The sequence below is a fragment of the Heteronotia binoei genome, chromosome 6 (genome assembly GCF_032191835.1).
Source record: "Heteronotia binoei isolate CCM8104 ecotype False Entrance Well chromosome 6, APGP_CSIRO_Hbin_v1, whole genome shotgun sequence".
NCBI lineage: Eukaryota > Metazoa > Chordata > Lepidosauria > Squamata > Gekkonidae > Heteronotia > Heteronotia binoei.
Genome location: NC_083228.1, coordinates 50,414,549 through 50,432,680, shown reverse-complemented (window position 1 = coordinate 50,432,680; position 18,132 = coordinate 50,414,549). Strand labels below are relative to the sequence as shown.

At 41.8% G+C, this 18,132-nt stretch overlaps 1 protein-coding gene across 3 annotated transcripts in view; it reads right to left on the bottom strand.

The window, feature by feature from the left end:
* Positions 1-18,132, bottom strand: part of C6H10orf90 (chromosome 6 C10orf90 homolog) — a 162,617-nt gene that overhangs the window by 110,944 nt on the left and 33,541 nt on the right. Inside the window, exon 1 of one of the 3 annotated variants that reach the window (XM_060241429.1) lies at positions 10,754-10,893. The exons of the other annotated variants lie outside the window; for them this stretch is intronic. Coding sequence (XP_060097412.1) covers positions 10,754-10,775 — 22 coding nt within the window. The 5' untranslated portion in view covers positions 10,776-10,893. Of the gene's footprint in view, positions 1-10,753; positions 10,894-18,132 lie in introns of those variants that run through there. 3 annotated transcript variants of the gene reach the window in all.

Genomic DNA, 18,132 nt, shown 5'->3' with positions numbered 1-18,132 from the left:
ATCTAGTGCCTCTCCCCAAAACATCCCCCAAGTTTTAAAACGATTGGACCAGGGGGTCCAGTTCTATGAGCCCCAAAAAAGGTGCCCCTATTTTTCATTATTTCCTATGGAAGGTGTGCCGTCCCTTTAAATGTGATGGCCAGAACTCCCTTTGGAGTTCAATTATGCTTGTCACAGCCTTGATCTCCTGGCTCCACCCCCAAAGTCTCCAGATATTTCTTAAATTGAACGTGGCAACCCTATGGCTTGACAAAGTCTCATTTATGCCAAATCTGGCCCTCATAACAAATGAATTCAACAAACCAGAGTTAATTACTTAAGAAAATTAGCAAATGAATCCTCCCTCATGCAGGCATTCATACACAAAGATATCTCTCTTTCCCTCTGACCATCTGCTGGATGCTTTTGGAAGGTGATTGCTTCTTAGATTTTTGGCACCCATGACACTGAGTGTTGCCAGGGTGGGAAGACTTCTTGTCAGGACAGTCTCAGCCAATGGGCAACAGGGGCAGCTACCCTAGGCATGCTGGGGGGCGGGGCTGGCCTCCCATGGCCTCAGCCCCCTGACAAAGTGGATAAAGGAGCAAAAGAGCAGGCTCCCTCCACCACCACCAACACCCATCCTGTCCAGAGCTCAAGCCATCTGTTTGCACTGATTGGCATTCATGCCACCCCATCTGGGGTTGGCAGGCCTTGAGTTCAGCAGGGGCTCACAGGAGTGCATCTCCTGAACCTTTCTGAGGGTCCCCCCTCCTCCTCCCCACCTACCCACCTAGGGGGTTGGACTAGATGACCCTGGAGGTCCCTTCCAACTCTATGATTCTATGATACCTACCTTGTCCATTGAATAGTAGATGCAGCTGCATAACAATCCCTGGATGAGTTCCACCATCTAGTTTTCTACAAAATGACCCCTGGGGATTGGGCAGCTTGGCAGCTTGTCCCCACTCCATCCAAGGCTCAGGCAGCTGACTTCTGGTGACAGCTCCCATCTGTTTCTACAACCCTTGCTGGGAGTGGGAGTAGAGGGCCCCGCATAGGGGGTCACAGTGATTCTGGGGCTACATCCTAGACTTTTGTTCAGGACACTAGAATCACTAAGACAGCCCCTCCTGCTTGTGCTATCTACTATCCCATTCATTTGGAGCAACTATACAATCCCAAGTGGCCCAGTTACTGTCAACATAATGCCATGAGTATCTCGCCTAGGGGCCTGTAGCTTATGGATGGGCTTGGTAGCCAGCCTTTGTTTTCCACTACTAGCTATAAAGTCTAGTCGCGACACATTACCTTTAACAATAATATAATTCAACACTTTAATAAATCATATTTCTTCTCTAGCAGAAGTACAAAGAACAAAATAAAAAACCAAACTTCAATCTTATCTAAATTAATGCACACTTGAAGTTGATTTTACATAAAAGCTGTGATTAATTTTTTAAACTTTTTTACAGCAAGCTCAAGTGTTGTACAACATGTACATTTTCTGCTGAAGACGTTTTCTTTCAAAAGGAGGAGGATATTTTCATGCAATCCATAGCTTCTTTATATTTGGGGGTTTGCCAGTTCTACAAAATGCACATACTATATAGTCTTCTACATATTTACTAAGATTAAATTCATATTATTAAATTCATTATTACAAAAATAAATGGAACTGAGAGGTTTCCCTTGAACTGGAGTTCTGTGACACTTAAAGATTAACATATTTTTGCTGGCAGGGTTCATTTTTTCAAATATGGTTTTTACCAACTGGGTTGGGAGGAACAGTTTAGTGGTTTATTACATAATTTGAATCCAGAGGAAAAGTTCAGACATGGGCAGTTACAGATAAAATCTCAGGTAGCATGTCTAGAAATGACCTATAACTGAGACCCACTGCTATAATCAGAGTATATAATTTAGGGCTGTATCAGGGATCCCCAGTCTTTTTGAGCCTATGAGGTCTTCACGAATTTTGAGAACGGAAATGGTGCCACAACAAAATGGCTGCCATGGAGGGCCAGGGCCAAGTAGAAAATGGCTGCTATTGGTACATAGGACAATCACAGAATGTTGGGTAGTTGCAAGACAAGTGTCGTCCTACTACGAATTCAGTCATTTCTGGGTTCTCCTGGTTTCAGTGATGTAAAGGAAAGCCAGGACGGGCTCTTTGCTTTGAGGAAAAAGCAAATGGGTACCAGGAAATTTGTCAGCAAGTGCTAGGGCACCTGCAGTGGCCATGTTGGTGATCACTGGGCTAGATGAACCAAAGATCTGACTAAGCATAACACATCTTTATCTGTTGAAATCATTAGCCCTATCTATGCATAGTTATACAGAAATAAGTCCCATTAAACCTAGTGGGAGTAAATATGCATACGGTTAGACAAGTGCCTCTGGAACTCACTCACTGGCCACTGCATTTGGAACAGCTTTTTAGTCAAAATCAAAAACAAAGAAGAACTGTCTATTCTTATCTGAGCTGCCCTGAGCCTGGTTTGGCAGGGAAGGTGAGATATAAATCTAATTAAACCTAAACTTACCTGCCAAACAGGCCAGAATCAGGTACACAACAATAGTAGGGTTGCCAGGTTTGTGTTGGAAAATACCTGGATACTTTGGGGATAGATTTGGAAAGGGCAGGGTTTGGGGAGGGAGGGGCTTCAGCATGGTACAATATCATAGAGTCTACCTTTCAAAGCAGCCATTTTCTCCAGGGAAGCTGATCTCTGCCAGCTGGCGATCAGTTGTAAAAGCAGGAGATCTCCAGGCCCCACCTGGAGGCTGGCAACCCCACAGCTTTTTGTAGAAAAAGCCCAGCAAGAACTCATTTGCATATTAGGCTACACCTCCTAATGTCACCATTGTTTCACACAAGGCTTTTTGTAGGGAAAAAATTGCAGCAGGGATTTGCATATTAGGCCACACCCCCTGATGTCAAGCCAGCTGGAACAATGTTCCTGCTTTTAAAAAAGCCCTGGGCAACCCTAAACAAATTTCTCTCTCCCTACCCCACCCCCCCCCCCGAAAAAAAATTATCTTTCCTCCATCTTTCTTTCTGGCTGAGGAGACATCAGCAGAAGCTTGTTTTTGAGGAACAGAAAAGCATCCATTGAAAATGAAACTAAAAACTGCCTGCAAGTACTAATATGCAAAGCTCTTAGAAGCACTGCACAGTGAATTCCTTTTGAACAATTTCTGGATTTTCATACAAAGTGCTTCTGGAGTCAGATATGATTACTATTCATACAATCTTCAGTTTCACTCTGTACTAGTAACTAAAAAGACTGTGTATGAGGTCAAATGAAAATATGATGCATTCTACTAAGCAATATTGATGAGATAGGTATGAGAATGAGAGAAAAAGAGATGCCTTAAAGGAACCTGTCAAGAATTTCTGTCCCACTCAGCTTCTGGTGAGTCCTCATGTTTAGTGGTGCACCCATTTGAAAACACAGGCATGCTGGGAGTAGGGATGCCAAGTCCCACTAGCTCTGGGGCCAGCAGGGGAAACAGGGAGGGGATGTGTGTGTGTGGAAATGATATCACATTACAAATCAATACCAAAAGTCAAAACAACACTCTAGAAACTCTATAGGCATGGCACTGGCACATAGTGTGATGTCATGTCTGTTCCTGACTCCAACCCAAAGCTTGTCAAACTTAGAGCCCATTGGGTGCAACGGCCCGCCCAGGGCTTTAATCAGGCCCACAGCTCTTTTCTCACCTCTCCTGCCCTCATCCTTTGAAGCTCTGAATTCCCAGTTCCTTCAGCCTTGTCTTTGCCTGCTTCAGCAGGAAGCTCTTCTGGTCTTGCAAAGCTACAAAGAAAATGTGGAATGAATTTTCCATTAATGTCTCTGTGCCCAGATACACTATCTGGGTGTAGTCTATCTGGGCCCAGAGACCTTAATGGAAAATCCATTCTGCGTTTTCCTTGCAACTTCATCTGTGCTGCAATGTATTTCAATGAAGTGGAGCTCAAGTAGTTCCAACTTCCCAGCTTTCATATGGTCAGCTGAAGCTCTTGCTTGCTGGAGTAGACTTCTTGCAAATAAAGGGTTGATGCTTTGAGCTAGCTTGTGTCTGCTATATGGACCTGAGAACTGGTGCCTAGTCTCTACTCTAACCTGAGAACCCACAGCTAAAGGGAGATATTATACTGAGTAGACTGGGAGGGAAGCTTTCAATGCCCAGCCATTTCATGTTTTCCTAGGCTCAGAGCATTTTATATTGTTAGTTTCTGCTCTGATCCTTGTGCTTTTTCTTGATGTTTTATTTTAAAAATCGCATTGCCAAATCCCAATATTCCCCCACCTTTCCATTTTAAACAAAATACTGCAAGCATTTTAAGCATGTTTGTATTTTAAGTTAAAAAAAAACCTTTGTGTTTGCCTGTATCCTCTATAGAGTTTATATCCCCACTACCTGGCATTACATTTTATGACATGTATAGCCTAGCCCCACAAAGTCCCACTTATGTCAGATCCAGCTAGGCTTGCCAATCCCCAGGTCCCAGCGGAGGTTCTCCCACTCTCCCAGGCTCCTTCCCACTCCCAGTCAGCTGGCCGGTGGGGGGAAGCCCCGCACCCACAGCCACCATGTGCCTTCCAAGGGCTTCAGACTCCACTTGGAAAGGCTTCCTCTTGGGATGGTGTGTCTGTGTCTTTAATGCTGAATGGGGGCGGGGGGAGCAGGCAGAACAACATGGCTGCTTCCAGTGGCAGTAAACATCACCGAGTTTCTTGCATATCAGTAAAGAACTTTTGTTGACAGATTTTTCACAGATGTCTCCTCTACTCCATTCTCAGTGGAAATTATTGGTCTGTAGCTTCCACAGTTTAAAAGTAAACAAACTACAGAGCAGGTGTACTGTGCAAAACATTCTCTGATTTGGCTCTCAATCCCAAACACATGATGAAAAGTACTTCTAGCTTCAAAACACTGATCCATTTGTAGGCAATGGCTACAATCCACCCCAAAATTCTCTTACATGAATTTCAGTGAAATTGATGTGTTCTTGTGAAACTGCACCAAGTTTCCACAAGAGGAAAGCACAGACTCAGTCTACAGATGAGGAAAGTTTCTTCTGCAGACATGCCAAAATATACAAGGTTGGTAGTATATAAAACATTACAGCTGATGAGCAGGTAATCAAGGGCTTATACAAGAGAACTTGTCTATGGACAATACTCTAAACAAGAAGGATAATGGGTTCATGTTATCTCACTTTATAGTGGTCTGTTTTATGGTAAAAAGAAAACTGAAGACCTCAGCACAAGTATCTTCATTCTATGGAGTAACATATTTGCATGTCATTTTTTTTCCCTGTATAACAGTATCTTTTCAGTAGTGCATGCTACAGATGTGTATTTGGATATAACTGAGCCAAATGTATATCTGAAAAATAACTTATTGGCATTTTTTTCGGATATAATCAGGTCTCCTAAATATATCTGAAATTTTTCAGGATACAGAAAAATGGGTCTAGAAAAAACCCAGAAACAAATTGGATCCCTTGGTCCAGTTGACTTGAAATGGGGGGGGGGGGGTTATTTAAAAGACATGCGCCAGCAACTCTCCTGCAGTTTGGGTGCCAGTGCCTTTAAAAGCACCCTCTAGCCCCACCTCCTGAAAGATTTCCCATAGGGAATAATGGAGCCAAAAAATCTCAGAACCTCCCCCCCCCCCCCAGCCTCCAAAAAAACCCCAAACTGGATCAAGATACTATACTAGTATTTGGAACTTGGGAAACCAGGAATACTAACATTTTTTGACTCCAGTATATCCAGGTTTGGAAAAAGCCTTCCATCCCCCCCCCCCCCACACACACACACACCACCCACTGCTACATACCACCAGTGTATGTGCATGCACACACACTAGCTAGGAAGATATTTGATTTATGGACTGTTGTGTAATATGATTTCAGCATTGGCTTCTCAGAAGTTTTGGCAAACCTGTCATCAGATTCTACATAATTGGTGAAAGATATCCTGCTAATTCTGCATTATCTCTTGTGACCTATGATGAAAAAGTCAGACAAACAGTGACCTTATAAAGGGGAGTTTATGACTTTTTGTTTAAAAGGAAGCTGGTGTAACACTGGACTAAACATCTTTATTATGTTATGAGGCAAATGTCAGAGGAACAGCTATGGGTCAATCTTTGTGATAAAATGTGTTTTGCCATAACAATGTGCAACAAACAGCCTCTGTACCGATTTTTCAAGACTAAAAGCAAAGAAACACAGCCCTCCTGGTCTTTCTGCACTGTCTCTGTTGCCCACTGGGCTGTTGCTAGGCAACTTTGGGCTCCCATTCCCTTCCTCCCCTCCCACCTACTCCCAACCAAGAAGGTATCAAGCTTGAAGACTTTCATGCACTGAAAAGACTGTCACTCTGAACAATTTATTCTTGGAAGTGGCAGGTAGCCGATTACAAGCTTCCCAGCAGGGGCCCAGCTGCTTTACTTCTATCAGTCTTGTCTTCAAAAACCTGCTTAGTTGATATCCTAATTGGAACCCTTGAATATATTTTTTCACTTAGACAACTTCACACTCATTGTCAAAACAGCATGCAATAGTAGAAGTCCACATACAAAGAACATGGCAGGCTACATTAAATTGATTTGTGAAAGTTAACCCTACCGCCACTACCACTGCTACTTCTTGTCCCATGTTTGGCCTTGTAGGTTTGCCAGGTCATAACACTACAGTGACTGTAGTAGCTACAACTGACAGAACTTCTCCCTCTTTATACACTGATTGCATCCTACACCACCTTAACTCCTTCTGTCATGAGCCATGACGAGAAGGAGCTGGAAGGGTTAACAGACCTGGAAGAGTTGCCAGCCAGTTCCTCAGCTGAATAAACAGCAGCTGGCCCATCAATCACTCTCCAGGCACCAGTGTCAATCTCCTCCCAGCTCTCCTCCTCCCATCTCAAGAGTTCGAAGCAGGCTCCAGAAAGAACTTTCAGAGCAAAGACATGAGGCACGCCAATGCTTCAGATCTCTCAGCCCTGAGTTCTAGCAGAGTCACTGCCACCCAGGGAGCAGGCTGATTGAGACTCCCATATAGCTCCCACCCAGGACCTGGTAACCTTGTGGAAGCGACGTCTATTCTTTGGCTTGCATCCACGCTCCTTCCTGATCCTGACCTGCTTGATTTCCTCGGCGTCCTGATCTTTTGGCTCTTGGACATTGACTTATGATTCCGGTTTGTGATTCTGCATTGGTGACTTGGCTCCTGCTTGACATCCTGGACTTTGACCTTGGACTGGCTTTGGACTCCTGCCTGCCTGCACCCTGAGAACATGACACCTTCCTTCACTTTCCCTCTTCTTCCACTCTAGGATCGATGCATATCTTTAAGCCAGCTTACTTCCCCTCCTTTCTTCAAAACTTAGAAATTCTTTTAGAGAAAAAGGTATGTGAAGCCTCATAAAAGCCTGAACAGAAACTGAGAAATGGTATGATCAGAACTTTCTTTTTTTTAGGAAAAAGTGCAGCAGGAACTCATTTGAATATTAGGCCACACCCCCTGTTGTTCACACAGCTTTTTGTAGGAAAAGCCCAGCATGCCCCCTAATCGCAAGTCAGCCAGAACTGCATTCCTGTGCGTTCCTGCTCAAAAAATTGAAGAAAAGTCTTTTAAGGAACTTTTAAGAGTATCTCAGTTGCAGGTTACTAGTGCAACATCAATATACATTAGCAACATGCCTGGGCAAATAAGCTTTGAGGCAAGTGGAGAAGACTCTTCAGGGCTAGCACTTCTATTATCAACCCTGGTGGGTTCCAGCAACTACAGAGACATGTGGTTAACAGCAACAAGAACTTTACTGAGTTAAATAAAAAGGGACGCTTCAACTGAGGATGAGAAGTAACAATGGGTTTCAAAAGTAAGTCTTTAACACAGCCTTTTACGCTTGCCAGTTAAGCTGCAGGAATGCCCTCCCAGGTTCCAGCACCTTCTTCCCAAGGCTCTCCTGGAACAGTCAATATAACAAGTTGTTGGAAAGGAAGGTGCTCACCCCTGTCTCAGCCTCTAGATGTTGTGGAAACAGGCTAGATAGGTAGGTAGTCAAATTGAGCCCTCCTTCGTGTCTGCTCTTCTGCCACTATAACCTTTAAAGTGTAGATTGTTTTCTCAGGGAACTTCCTTCCCTCCACTCACACTCTCTCACAATGCTCTTTTTCCTGCACACACCAGGAGGGACAACATTCTGTTCACTCTTGGCACCATGAGGCAGATGGCCCTCTTGCCATCTGCTTCCATCCTTAGCTAGTAAATTAGTAAACTATCCTGTCTCTACACTCCAAAGTGTGCTTCTCAAATAGAGGAGTATTTCTTCAATGTGGCTCTGTGTAGCTCTGTAAGCTGAATGACCTGGTTAAGTGATGCTTCTGCATTTGTAGCTTTATTTAAGCACTCTGCTAACTAGTGGGAACTGGCCTAACTATACCAGTTAATCCCAACATAACTCTCTACCTTCAGTTTCCACAAGTCTTACTGCTGTCCCTGCAGCTCTCAAAGGCCTGTTTCTCCTACAATTTTTCCCACAGACCTTTCATCTCTCCTTTCCCTGCTAAGGTTGGTGGCCTATCAACCAGTAGGAGATGGGAGGAGGTGCATACTTATTGTGGGGGAGATCTTCACCATGACATAATGGCATCACTTCTGGCATGACTCAGAATTACCAGCATCACATCAGAGTGACACTCTAGTATTTGCCCTAAAACTATAAAGGAAACTCCATAGAGTTTTTTGAGCTAGTGCTAGAGTGTCACCCCAGTGCAATGTCAGCACTTCTGGGTAACACTAGAAGTGATGTCATCACACAGTGATGGAAGACCACCTTTCCCACATTTTGCCAGCCTGCTTCCACCTACTGATCAGTTGAGCATTGACAGGCATTGGTAACAATTACCAGGAGTTTGCCCACCATTAGGAGGCCCCCACTAAGCCCATTTCCTTCTCTTTTTCTATGCCCTCTCTCCTCAGGAAAAAGGCAACTATTACTTAGGTCATAGCTGTTTGAGAATGTAATCCCTCAGTAATTCCATTACACTAGACATTGTATTTGTTTTTATTTCTGTTGTTTGTAATTGGAACATATTTCCATCTGTAATATGTTTTTTCAGATCCAGTTTGGATGATCAGTTTTTGGGATTTTACTCCATGATAAATATATCTTTACTGATAAATGTCAGAGAGATGGTAGAAAGGGTTCCAGGTTTTTAGGCAATTAAAATAAACGTTTGGAAATTTAAACAAAATCAGATCATGTAGCATTTTGGAAACTACAGTGAAATGTGGTCAGATATGTGTATTCCATTTACATTGGAAGCAATCAATTAAGACATTAAAGGAAAGAACAATGGATCATCAGAAATAGAGAGATCCATCATAAGAAAGCACTTTGTTAGTCATCAGATCTGAATTTCAGCTGTGTTTGGACAGAAGAAAAGAGACAGAGTAAGGAGAGATCAAAAGGTATGAAACTGACTCCAAGAAAGCGGGCATTCAATCAATACATTCTCAAAAATATTTCTAGCATACAAATTACCTTAAATTGTGGATAAAACTGGGACCATTTCTTCTCTGTCCCTGAAATATGGCATACAAGGTCCCTTTTGTAAAGGTTACAATACTTCTCCCCCCCCCCCCGACCCCAAATCCAAAATGGATGGGAAACAAAGAGGTTACAGCTATGTAAATTTTGAGTTTACCTGTCCAATAAAACTGCCTGTAAAACTTCAGTCTGACATTTCATGGGCATAATCTTTTCCAGGAGGGATACAATTCTCTGGAAGTACATACAGAAAGCCCTGATGGATCAGACCAGCAGTCCAGCTAGTCCAGCAACCTGTCTCACATCTGTGGCCAACCAATTCCTCTGAAGGGCTAACAATTTGATCCAAACTGGATGTGGAAAATTATGCCACAAATGTATTTTTAATTTGAAACCAACAGAAACAAAAAAAAGTAAATTAGATGCAAAAGAAAAAAAGAATGAATACTGAAACAAACCCTCATTTGTATAACTCTACCTGACACAGGTAAAATTGATACTATAAAATGCATGGGGGGAGTGTTTTCAAGCACAATATGGAAGGGGGAGGGTGATATAGATGCTGAACTCTTAGCCCTATTTATATTTTTTACCCAAAATGCCTTCTCTCTAGCCATTTTCTGCTCATGAGCATGACTATTCCCCAAATCAAATCTTGCAAGGAAAAATGGAGAGAAGCAATTTTTTGGGGATGGGGGAGAGAAAAGTGGGGCATATGCTAAATACCCCTTCCTGCTTGCCTTCAGTAGTTTAAATCATGGTCCAAGTCCCTGTTCATAATTTCAGAGATGAGATTCATTGGTCTACTGTTAATTTGTCCACTTTGGCCTTGAGCACTGGCTCAGCTAACAGTGAGAATCTTAAAGTCATGAAGGTTAATCTTCAGGAAAGAATAATTATGTGGATTTTACCACCTCTCATATGTCCAGGACACATGTTGCTATTTTTCCTGCAAAAATAGACTATTTTATTACATTATTACGACCTCCTGCTTTTGTTCCTCTTTGCTAAAATGGTTAAGTTCTTTCAAGAGCAGATCTCATGCCTCACTTCTATAAAGCACCTAAAGAAACAGTATGAATAGTAAGTAATCCTAACAACCTTCAATCTAGAGTCCAAGAGAAATTATTCCCTTCCTACTCTGTCAAACATTTTGAAGATAATGGGCGCTTAATAAATAGAAGAAAAAAGCTCACCTTTGCATATTTCATGGATCATATTTCACTAAAGATTTAGAGACTACACAAGAAAAATAAATGGTACATTCAATGGATGTATTGTCACAGTTAAAGATCTGAGATGTCACCAAGACAATTCAAGTTTTCAGCCTTTCACCCCTGTGGCAGCAGCATATCAGTGAGGGCAAGCTTGTCCTGGAATGTTTAGACTATTATGTTGCCATGACATTGAAGCTAAGATTCCATCTTCAGAACTTATACGATCGCAAAAAACAATAATTTTAGATCCATTTTTAAGTGTCAGGAAACTTTTATAACAGACAATCATTCCTCATCGTTGGGCAATAATTAAAGGGATGCCCACAAACAAATAAGACAGCAGGGGTTTTCATTGGTTTTATAGAATAACTGCTAAATGTTGTCATGTTGTTTTCAGATAACGGTAGCTCATTAATAGTCTAAAAACAAAGCATAAAGAACAAATAAAGAACAAATGCTTTTATTCACAATCAAATCTATATAATTTATTATAAGTAATCATCTAAGCTTTCTTCAAGTGGATAACAGTCCCACTTTTTCTAAACCTGGAATAGAACTTGAACCATTATTTTAAAGTCAACACAAAACCAAAGCACAAGAAACCAACAAAAATTCAGGTTGCCAGTTTAATTTTTTTTTAAAAAAAAAGTTGATGTACTGGTAAGCTCATCGGTCCCTCCTAGAATTAATCAGAAATACATAAAGTCAATATTTGAGAGGCGTTGAAAGGTAATTTTGGGGCACTGATTCATCACTCTCACTCCCCATTCTGGATCTTCACAAAGAAAGAGGCCAGCTTCCCTTAGTGTTGCTGGAGGACATTCTGCCCCTCCCACACCCAGTCCAGTCCTCCTATATGTGATTCCTGTTCTCCAGACTCTCTTCTCGGGGGGGGGGGGGCAGAGAGGGGTGCTTGCCCTGGGCGTCACCGGAGAGGAGGGTGCCAAATTGGGTATGGAGTTCATTATATTCTATGGGCCTATAAGGTAGAATGGGACCATCGGGGCCGCCATTTTTTAATTTACCACCTCCCCCCCCCCCCGCCTCAAAAAACATGTCGATCCAGTCCTGACTCTTCTGCTCATTCCCTGCTGGAGCTGAAGAATGTGCATTGCTCACTATGGAGCCAGAAATCTTCTGGATTCTGGCATTAAACCCAGAGGTAAAGGAAGCGTTTTCACTTAGCTGACAAGTCCCTGCAACTAGTAGAACCTGAGTAGAATCTGGATATAAATAAAGCGATGCAGAGCTAGAAATCAGGTGATGTCTTCATTGTGCGCACACAGCTACACAGAGACATTGGGCGGGGGGTGATTTTTGAATAGATACAGGAGGCCAGATCCATCACAACAGGTACAGGCAGCCAGTCCCTATTTGCTTACATAATGCAAACTGAGGTACTGAAAAAGCAAAGCACAGGAATTAAATTAATATAATGAGCCATGCTTTACAAGTGCATTAATGAAGTAGAATATTCTAAAATAACTGGAGCCACTTGTGGTAGGGGGAAAAAAACAGAAAGAAGGGAGTCCCCAATACTTTATTTTTTAAACGAGAGGTGTCAGACATCATGCCTCGGTGGGGGATGAAACCTTCCTCCTCATTCTCAGTCTGGAAGTAGAGCAAGGATTAGTTGTGGATGTTTAATGATGAGGGAAGGACAACCTGCACCTATTCAGAAATATTCTGTATTTTTATTGTGGTGGAAAGTGCCATCAAGTCACTGCTGATTTATGGCAACCCCTGCTAGTGGTGGGGTTTTCAAAGCGAGGCACGATCAAAGGTGGTTTGCCATTTTCTGCCTCTGCATCACTACCCTGGTACTCCTTGGAGGTCTCACATCCAAATTCTAGCTAGGGCCAACTCTGCTTGGCTTCCAAGATCTGAAGAGACCAAGCTAGCCTGGGCTATCCAGGTTACTTAACTAGTAATGAAAGTGAGAGGTAATATAGTTTGAGTTGTCGAAAAGGGAAATCTACACATTTCAGCTCAGCTGGGAACTCACTGTTGGCTTTCAGCAAACAACCTCAGGGTCTCCCTATTCCATTAGATCAATACTGTAGGATGATGAACGGATTAGTGAGATAAGATAGGTGAAGAACTTTAATATTCTAAAAGTGTTATGTAAATCGTAATATTGCTTAATCAATTTTAGGAGTAAATTCTGGCACTGAGAAAAAGTTCTGGGCTAAATCTTCACAGGGCTAGAGAAATCATTTTCATGTAACAGGAAATGAAGCAACCTTAAATGAGCTCTGCATAGTAACAAATTCATCATATAAAGAAAGCAGAGGCATGTTTCTCTGAGGAAGATGTGTAGTAGATGAGTTTGTTTCTATTCTAAAGAACATCATGAGATCTGTTAATGGGGCTTGTGCAACTTGAAGCAATAGCTGACTGCCTGCAGAGATGATTATAGGATCCACTGTGAAACAGACGAATGAGCTCTGTTCAGCTATCAAAAAGCCAGGAGTTGTAAATCTCTTATTATAGGCACCATTAGAGGACAAGCTCTTATCAGGGGGCTACCAAAAATGTTATTGGTCTAGGTCTCATTTCTAGAAGGCCCTGGGCAGAAAGAAGTATCTCATCGTACTCTACAAAGCCATTATCCTTTATGCCTATTTAGTAAGATGAACAGCACTCTTTATGGAAAGCACCAGCAAAATGTCTGACTACCCAGAACATTTGAGAAAGGTAGCAACTCATTTTTCTATCTCTGTCCTTATGATTTTTTAAGAAAATGTGTTTTGCACAATTCTCACTCATTTTCAACAAATGGACTGGTTTAAACACAGAGAATAGAATTATTTCAGACCAAGGATTAAGGAAAAAATAGGATGTTTGTTCAGCAGTGAAGGTTCTGTTAGATGGCCAGTTTGTGTGCAGGAAGAAGGGCGTGAGGAGTATTAAACCAGTGTGCACTCATTTTCAATCAGAGGAGGAGGAAAGTTGGTTTTTATGCCTGTTTTTCTCTACTGGAAGGCGTCTCAAAGCAGTTTACAATCATCTTCCCTTCCTCTCCCCAGAACAGACACCCAGTAAGGTAGATAGGGATGAGAAAGTTCTGAGACAACCATGACTGACCAAAGGTCCTCCAGCAGGCTTCACATGGAGGAGTGGGGAATCAAATCCAGTTCTTCAGACTAGAGACCACCACATTTAATCATGCTGGCTCTGGAAATTTTTTAAAGATACTTTTTACAACCATGAAAAGGACAAAGGTTTGAAGCAGGAAAAACAGAAGAGTATCAAAGACTGAAGCATCATCAAGGACTCCTAAATAGTTTCCCATTCTTCTCCTCTCTGGTACCTGAGCTGGAGAACCAGATATGAGCCTCATATTGATATGTTTGTTACACAACATAAAACTTATAAAAGATGCCACTGTATCAATTACTTAAGGAATTTATATGCTGCCTCTCCAGAGTCCTGCTCAAGTTAGTTTATAAGTAAAAACAATACCATAAAAACATTAAAAATCATACTATCAATAAAAAATACCAAACACCAATACCAACCACACTGCTAGTATGATATACTTGTGCACATTCAGAAAGACAACCCCCTTTGGAAGACACGTATGAACTTTTTTACACCATTTTCAAAACCATTCAAGGTGTTATGCCTTCCTCAACCTCCACTGAGCACGAATACAAGCCCTGGGCAAACATCCTAGCTGCATGTTTACTCACTGCACAGGGAGGAAAAGCAGGCATGAGCATGCTGCCCACGCACCCACAGTCACTGAGTGGTCTGTACAGGGTGAACGTTGCAGAGGAAATGCCTGCATGCTCACACACCCTCTTTCCATGATCAGCACTGCTCCAAAACCAGAGTTTCTGATCAGAGGAAGAGGGCACAGAGTTACTGTTCCTCAGATCATCAGCTCTCAATAAGATTTAAATTGTGGAGCTACATGATAGAATTCCAATCTAGGTATGTCTTCTGAAAAACGGAGCAAATGACAGGATGTCCATTTATTTTCAAGGCTCCTTTGCAGATATGTTTTGCTTTTAACATGCAATGTGCAGTTATGGATTGGTATGATCATGAAAATCATCTATTCCCCCCCCCCCCCCATTTCACAGCAACAGGTTAGGAAGCACAGATGATCTCCAAGATTAAACAAAGCACAATTGTATAACAGTAAAGTAGACTGTAAGCAGATTTTGTGCTTATCTGCATTTTCAACAAAAGATAACTGGTAATTGCTTTTTTATCACTTGAGCTTTACATTTGAAAGTGGAGAGTACAGCAAAGCTTGATATCAGCTTAAATACTAGGTGCCTAGTTCCTTAACTTTCTATTCTAGTAGAGACAAATCATCAACCAAGCTTATTTTAAAAAAATAGATTCATGAATGACAAAAGAAGCAGCTAAGGATAATGTTTCGATCTCCAGAAATCATGTCTGCAAGAGAAAGTTTGAAATTGTTAGCCATACTGCCCATGTCTGAGCAGGACATCTCATACTAGGCAACAATGCCAGCCTTTCCCAAAAGCAAAATAAAAAAAAAATCACTGTTGCTTAGCAACCAATAAAATTCTCATGACCTTATATGTTTCACACAAACCAAAGAACCCAGAATCAAATGTAAAGAAGTAAAGGACTCAATGCAGAGAGAAAACTAATTTATCCATTTGCCTTCTTGCAGATTTACAATTGTGCAGAAGCTGACATGACGCTGAGGAATTTATGATATATTATATGAAAGTCAGCTCCCAGGTTTGGCTGCAATTTCAGAATTAGTCAGCAAAACTACAGGTGCAATGGACTTGTGGCGTCTTTGTTTTGAATGGAATTGTGACAAAACTAGGATGTCAGCAATTTCTGTCCTGCTGGCTATGGAAGCAGGGTTGCCATCTCCCTGGAGAGGCAGAGGTCCTCCTCTGCTCAGGAGGCCAGGAAAAGATGGTTTGGAAAGTTTTGTCCAAATGCTAGAGCATCCCCACTGCCCCCCCAGCAACATCCAGAAGCAAAGGGATTAATTTATCGCCATTCGCCAATAATGTCATTATGCCACAATACTGCAATAATGCCAATAAAGTCATTATGTCATTATGACTCTGGTGGTCCCCTTGTTAAGCCCCCCCCCCCCACACACACACACACAACTTCAAGGCTGTTTCTGGCAATCCTATGTGGAAGAAATAGCTCCCTCTGTCAGTCCAGTCCTATGTCTCAGAAACATCTATCAAGTTCAGCAGGACTTACTTCCTGATAAATATGTTTAGGATGGCAACTTTAATGAAAGAATGTCACTAGGTGAATGCCAAGGGGGAACATGCTTTGTATATGCTGGTAAAAGCTGTCTGTAAGCCTTTGTTTTGCTTCAGTGCTACTTTCAAGAAACCCACGGCATTTTTGCTTATCCCTAAAAGTTGTTGTGGAACCTAGAGGCTGAAGTAGACATATAAACAAGGCCTACAGATTTGTCCCTTTCACAACTATTCACAGTACAAAATAAGGTCACTCGTATCCACTGAAATACTTCCCTCAGCAAAAGGAATCTTAATAAATAGAAGACTAATTTAAAGATATCTGTGGCGAGGTGGGATTATTCCCCCTCAAGGTAAACTGGCAAAATAGTACTGACAAAATAAGTATAAGAAAATCCTTATAAGGCAACAGACAGTATTTGAAATGTTGACCAAAAATGTATAGCGAATACATGGTCTAGCTATGGCTGAGCAAAGTACTAACTACCATAGCAGCCAATGAAGCTGTGTTAATAAGCCAATAGTGCCTTGAGGCAGCTGCATATTGGTTTTTGACCCATTTCTGCAGAGGCTCGCAGAGCCTTGGGCTGGAATAACTTTATTAATCATGGACACATTCTAGACTTTTGTGAGGCAGGAGGGTCACTTACTGAAGTGCAAAGTTTCTTTTCAAAGTAAAACTGTGTGGAATTAAATACAGAACAGTGCATTTCAAAATAATGATGCTTAGATTCCATTTCATGGACAAATGTCTCAGTGTAAATAAGCATGTAAACTTTTGAATCTACTGTGCTATGTACAGCACTACATCCAATTGCATTTCTGTTCACAGGGATTCTCCATATCAGGATATGAGCATATGACCTGTGTCACGATACACATGAAGAAGTTTGGGTAATTTCCTAGGACTGAAAAAAGTGGTATCCATTTAGCTTGGACAGTTACCTGAGAATCATGATGGTCTCTGTGTGTTCTTATACTCTACAAGTGGGAGACTGGCAAGGATTTGTGGGGGGGGGATCTCATTTACTCCTCCCCCACTATTTCATCTTTCCCTTTTCTGAAAGGCCCCATAGCCTCTCCCCTATTCTGACTTCCTTCTCTCCTTCCCACCAAGCAGCCAACCTACCTTCATCTGTCCTTACATCTTTCAGCTGGGTGGGTTTTTTTCAGTCTGCTACAATGTAACAGCACATGGCCAAAGAAAAAATTAAAAATAGACTAGCTCACTGATGAAATCCAAGCCGGGAAGCCTCCCTTGAGAGCCAATTTGCTGTAGTGGTTAAGTGTGTGGACTCTAAACTGATGTAGTGGTGAAGTGTGTGGACTCTAATCTGGGTTTGATTCTCTAGTCCTCCACATACACCTGCTGAGTGACCTTAAGTCAGTCACAGTTCTCTCCAAGTTGCTTTCTCAAGAGCAGTTCTCTCAGAACTCTCTCAGCCCCACCTACCTCACAGGTGTCTGTTGTGGTGAGAGGAAAGGAAATGAGAAAACAGCAGTATCTCTGAAAGTTTTGTTCATTTTGTATGAGTTGTACATATTCTTGAGGCAAGCCAGCCAAATTTTGCTAATTTGTATGTAACCTCAGGGTTCTTATCATCAAGAAGATTTTTGAGAAATTGCAATTTTTGACGACTGGTGAAAGGTATAGTCGTGGAGAATGGAAGAACTTAGCAGTGAACATTATATGCCTTACAGTGAAATATGACATGCACTAAGGATCTGTTACGTCACCATAAAAAATAAAGCTTTCTTTATTAACTTCCAAAATAATACCAATATTTTTATTTCACAAGGAAGATCTAACTTGACTGTATGTGGACTGATATAATTTGTCACTATGCATATTTTCATACCACATATATCATGGTTTTAGCAGCCATTTTGTTGTAATCTGACCAAGCAGCTACCAAAATGAGTTCACAGCTCTGGCAAAGAGCAAAGGGAATTGGGCTAAAATGATGAGAATGCTAAATGTTGCTGCTAAAGTCAGGCTGTCATTTTCTTGTTGGGGGTCTGAAGAAGAGTGCATATACTCTGAATAAAATTTTGTTAGTCTTAAAGGTGCTACTTGACTCCTGCTTTGTCCTGCTGGGGGCAGTTAGTTTAGCTTAGTTTATTCACGGTCTGAGC